This window comes from Fukomys damarensis, unplaced genomic scaffold, assembly GCF_012274545.1.
Source record: "Fukomys damarensis isolate Sample0158 unplaced genomic scaffold, DMR_v1.0_HiC HiC_scaffold_19, whole genome shotgun sequence".
Classification (NCBI taxonomy): Eukaryota; Metazoa; Chordata; class Mammalia; order Rodentia; family Bathyergidae; genus Fukomys; species Fukomys damarensis.
Window position 1 is genome coordinate 733,136 of NW_022900931.1, and position 4,618 is coordinate 737,753.

Sequence of the window (4,618 nt, forward strand, 5' to 3'; positions counted from 1 at the left end):
TGAGACACTGTGTTGGCCATGGGCCTGGTCGGTGACAAAGCCAGCAGGGGAGGACACTGTGGTGGGAAGAAGAGTGGCCCGAGCCGAGCTTTGCCACTTCGAGGGCACTGGGCTTTGGCCCATTTTGTGACTCAGCAAAGAGCAATTTCCCACCCCCATGGCAAAGGACTGTGCCTGTCCAGGGTCCCTCAAGAGCAGAGGTTTCCAGAACTTGAATGAAAGACACCTTTAGATACAAAATCAGCAAAACTGGCTGAAGACACGGTATTAGGCTCCATGGAGATAGGGTCTTGCCCAGCAGGGAAGAGTCGAGAGCCACAGACTTGGTGTAAGGAAAGCAGTGAGGATGCACACCTTCCAGGGGCAGGGGCAGGGGACAGACGGAAGAAGGAAACCAGGAAGCCTAACCCTGAGGAGGCAGGACAGGGCTGAGGTCACCCCAACCTCTACTCCAGCCCCTCACACCCACATGGCCGGGGACGGTCAGGGTTTCATTCTGGCCCAAGAGGCTCTACAAACTGCAAAACGCAGCCTGCACAGGGTGTCAGCCCTCTGCCGGGGGTGCCACTGTGAGTCCTGTAGGCATCCGTGCAGGGGCACACAGGTCACTTGACCTCAGTGGCCAAGGGGTGATGCTACCCTGGCAGAACGCAGTCTGTGGAGGGGGTGCTGAGCACCTCCAGTCATACTCCACCCAGGAGCCTCAAGACTGAACCAGATCCTGCTGGCCCCCAGGCCTTCTGGAGGTACAGGGGTGCTTGCGGGCAGAGTTGGTGTGCCAGACACAGTCCAGGGAGCAGGCCCCCCAAAGGCGGGCAGGCTGGAGAGTCCAGGACAGCAGTATATAAGGTGCCTTGAGAGGAGCTGCTTAGGGCTATGGGAACCCCGGTACCTTCCTGTCTCTGCCCACTTCCAGCTCTGATGTCCTGTGGCACCATGGCCTGAAAGGAGCCAAGCCACCATGATGACACTCAAGTCACTGAGCCAAAATAAACCCTCCTCTCCGTTGGTATGTCAGGCATATTATCACGACGCAGAGCTGACAGCATGCGTTCCTGGCATCTCGACTCAAAATCCAGCTCTGGAGTTCCACCTGTTTCCAGACCTGGGACTTCTCTGGACTCATAGCTGGGGTACCCCACAGCTACCATGTCCCCATGGAAGGACCTGGGCTGGCCAGGTGGGCTGTGCCCAAGGCCCCCTAGCCTGCCATCCTAGGCATTGAGGCTCCAGCATCCTGCGCCCATTCAGAGTCCTGGCCCTACTTCCACCCCTGGGCCCCAGCACCTTTTGATCCTGGGGGCACGCCAGGAGGCGGTCATCATACCCTGGCATCTTCCCAACATTCCTGCCTCATGGGCCTCAGTATCTCCATGGGCAGCACGGGTGGAGTGCCATTGCCTGGAGGAGCTGAGGGGTAGCCCCACGCTGGGTTGTGCTGGCCGATAGAGCAAGAAAAGGGCTATGGGGGACAGGTGTTAAGATAGACCCCCCTCCCTTTTCCCACGGGGTCCGGCTGAATGGGCTCCACATACTCCAGCACATTCCTACAGGGCATGAAAATGCCAGGAACCCCACCTGCTCATAGGGCTGAGCCCATGTCCACACACCACACCCAAGTTCATCATCCCCATGGCTCAGAATCCCTTGAACCTGCTGATGGCCACCCAGCCATCCTGGGCACTCTGCCTGAACTTTGTCCGCCCCCCAACCCCTGTATACCTAGACCAGGGTGCCAGAGCCGCAGGCAACACTGCCTCAGTGAAGCGCAGTGCTCCTGGACCTGCCCTTGGTTCACTAGGTAGTGCTGACTGTTCCAGAAAGGCCTTCCTGCAGACCAGATGCTCAAGCTTTGCCTAGGGCAGTGGGAAGACATGGGCCCTGGGCACAGCTGCCCAGTGCCTCTGCTCTCACTGGCAGAGGTCAAGGACCCCAGGGCTTACACCCCACCTCTTGGTGCACACACGTGGGAGCCTCTGTTCCCCTCCTGACCTCTGCAGTGTCTCAGTGCCACCCTCTGAACATTTTGAACCCCAAAGAGCCACCATGTTCCTGCTGTTGGGCTCCCAATGAACCCAGGCTGAGACTAGGTGACTCAGCATGAGCGGGAGGGTGGCCTCCCAGGGCTTAACGCAGCCCTATTAAAGATGAACTCAGTGTGATCACTGATGGGCAGGTGGATGGATGTGGGGAAGGCGGCCAGGGGAGGGGATGCAGGGATGGGCAGGAGGCTGGGTTGACAGGAGAGGGGACCTGGACCTCACTGCTAGCATTCAGGAAAAAAACCTGGCCCATGCGCCGGGCCAGCCGCGAGATCCCTGTCACTGGGTGGGTACAAAGACCTCGCTGCTGTGATACTCTGCCCTCCTCAGGGTGAAAGTGCCAGTGAGGCTCTGCCAGAGTCCAGTCCTAGCCATGGAGCTGCTGCCCACCCACTGACCTGTCTGGTATGCAAGGTGGGCACAGTGGAGTCAGGACTAGCCATCTAGGCAGGCTGTTCCCTTGTGCCCACCCACTCCCCACAGCCCTCTGCTCTCCCAGGGCGAGGTCCCACAGGAAACACACAAGATACCTATGGACCTGAACTCCAGAAGAAAAGACACCTGTTATATACAAAAGAATTTAATTGAAATACCTGTATAAAAAATATGATCTCCAGACATCTCACTGTTGAACTGAAAGAACCCCCCACTCCCGATGCCTACTCACACCGGGGACACAGAAACACAGCCACTAAAATAAATTAAGGGCTTGAGACTCTGTCTTCCACCCCCAACTTTCAGAGCCAGCAAGCAGACTGTACACTGTCAATAATTTAAAACCCACCCTCAGCGCAGAGTGCCCAGGGTAGGGATCACCCACTCCCCTTAAATTAACCACTGTACAATTCTTCCTCCCAAAGAGATGGGGTGGGGGACCTGCTCCAGGGCAGGGATGAGGACCTGGGTCCTGGTCAAACAGCCCCCCTCTCCTCTCCTCAGGCCCCAGAGGCCTGAGGCAGGGCTGCTTGGAGAAGGAAGTAACCTCAACAAATAAATTAAACAATAAATAGCCCCAATGGGCGGGGCGCTCCAAGGAATCACATCATAAATAAGACGATAGCGTGAGGACACAGCTCTTGAGGCATGGGTGGGCCGGCAGAGGCCCAACTTGCATTGCTTGTGCGTGGGCATGCCCGGAGGACACCGTGAAAGGGCAGGAGGTGGGCACAATGGGTACTCCAGGCCAGACAAGGTCACACGGGAAGGCTGCCTCCTGGACCCAGCAGCACTGCAGGGGTCTCTGGTTCAAGTATCCACCCAATGCAGGTGGGACCTCGCTTTGCCCAGAGCAGTCTTTGGACAGAAGAGCTCGAGAAAACCCAGTCCTATGGAGCAGCGTTCAAAAAGGCACTCAAAGCAAAGGAAACAGGCCCGGTGCCAAGGGCAGAGGTCACCAGGAGTCAGAGGTCACTGCTGTGCAAGAAGAATCAGGCAGCAGAAGTCTGTATTCCAGGGAGCCCAGTCCCTCCTCACAAGCTCTCACTGCTAGACGTGGTACTGGTCCCATCTTCAGCATCCAGAACACAAAGCCGAAGGTCACAACTCTCAGGAGCGCCTCCCTCTGCCCCAAGCATCCAGGGATGGGCTGCGATCTGGTCCAGGGAGGGCCGTTCTGAGGGCCGCAGGGACAGACACCACTCAATGAGCTGCTGGCACTCTGTGGAGAGAGGAGTGTCAGGGAGAGCCCTGGCCCCCAGGGCGCTGCCTGCTCCTGAGAAGACCCTCCCTCAGGTACCTGGGGAGATCCTCCTCCGGAAGAACAGGCGGCCCCGTAGGATCTCCTCATCCCGCTCAAAGGGGATGTCACCGCACACCATGTCGTAGAGCAGCACGCCCAGGGACCATACGGTGGCTGAACGTCCGTGGTAGCGGTGGTAGCGAATCCACTCTGGAGGGCTGTACACCCGAGTTCCTAAAGGTACACAGGATAATCAAGATTGTGTACTCCAAATCATTAACTTCTGCCTGGCTAGCCTCAAAATCCTGCTTGTCATCACCCTGGAAAAACCCCAGCGCCAGCAGGGCAGGGCGGCAGGGAAGCAAAAGCGGTCACATGAGCCAAAGCTCGGGTTTCACAACAAACAGATGCGACATAGGGCCACCAAGTCCCCCCCTCCACTCCACCCGAGACAGAGAAAGGGAGGGGGCGGCAGGAAGCCCCGGCTTCCCCAGCTCTGCAATGCGGGGATCTCTGCCTCGCATGCACTACGCGTGCGCGCGCGCGCGCGCGCGAGCACACACACACACACACACACACACACACACACGCGCAAGCGGGCAGGGGCGTCCCCGACCCGGCCCTGCGTCACGCGGGCTTCCCGCACCTATCTCGCCCCGCCCGCACTGCGTACCGTCGAAGTCGGTGTAGACAGTGTCCTTGAGCAGCGCGCCTGAGCCGAAGTCGATGAGCTTGAGTTCGCCCGCGCGCAGATCCACCAGCAGGTTCTCGTCCTTGATGTCGCGGTGCACCACCCCGCAGGCGTGGCAGTGGCGCACGGCAGCCAGCACCTGCGCGAAGAAGCGGCGCGCCAGCGGCTCGTCCAGAGCGCCACGCTCCGTGATGAAGTCGAAGAGGT

General features: G+C 58.7%; 1 protein-coding gene across 1 annotated transcript; it reads right to left on the bottom strand.

Moving 5' to 3' along the window:
* Window positions 1–2,624: 2,624 nt before the first annotated feature.
* On the bottom strand, window positions 2,625–4,616 carry Pim3 (Pim-3 proto-oncogene, serine/threonine kinase; the record flags this gene model as incomplete). The annotated part of the gene is made up of 3 exons (XM_010634491.2): window positions 2,625–3,699; window positions 3,778–3,954; window positions 4,394–4,616. Coding segments are annotated over 3 exons (588 nt in total), but the record flags the coding sequence as incomplete, so codon positions are not given.
* Window positions 4,617–4,618: the final 2 nt, after the last annotated feature.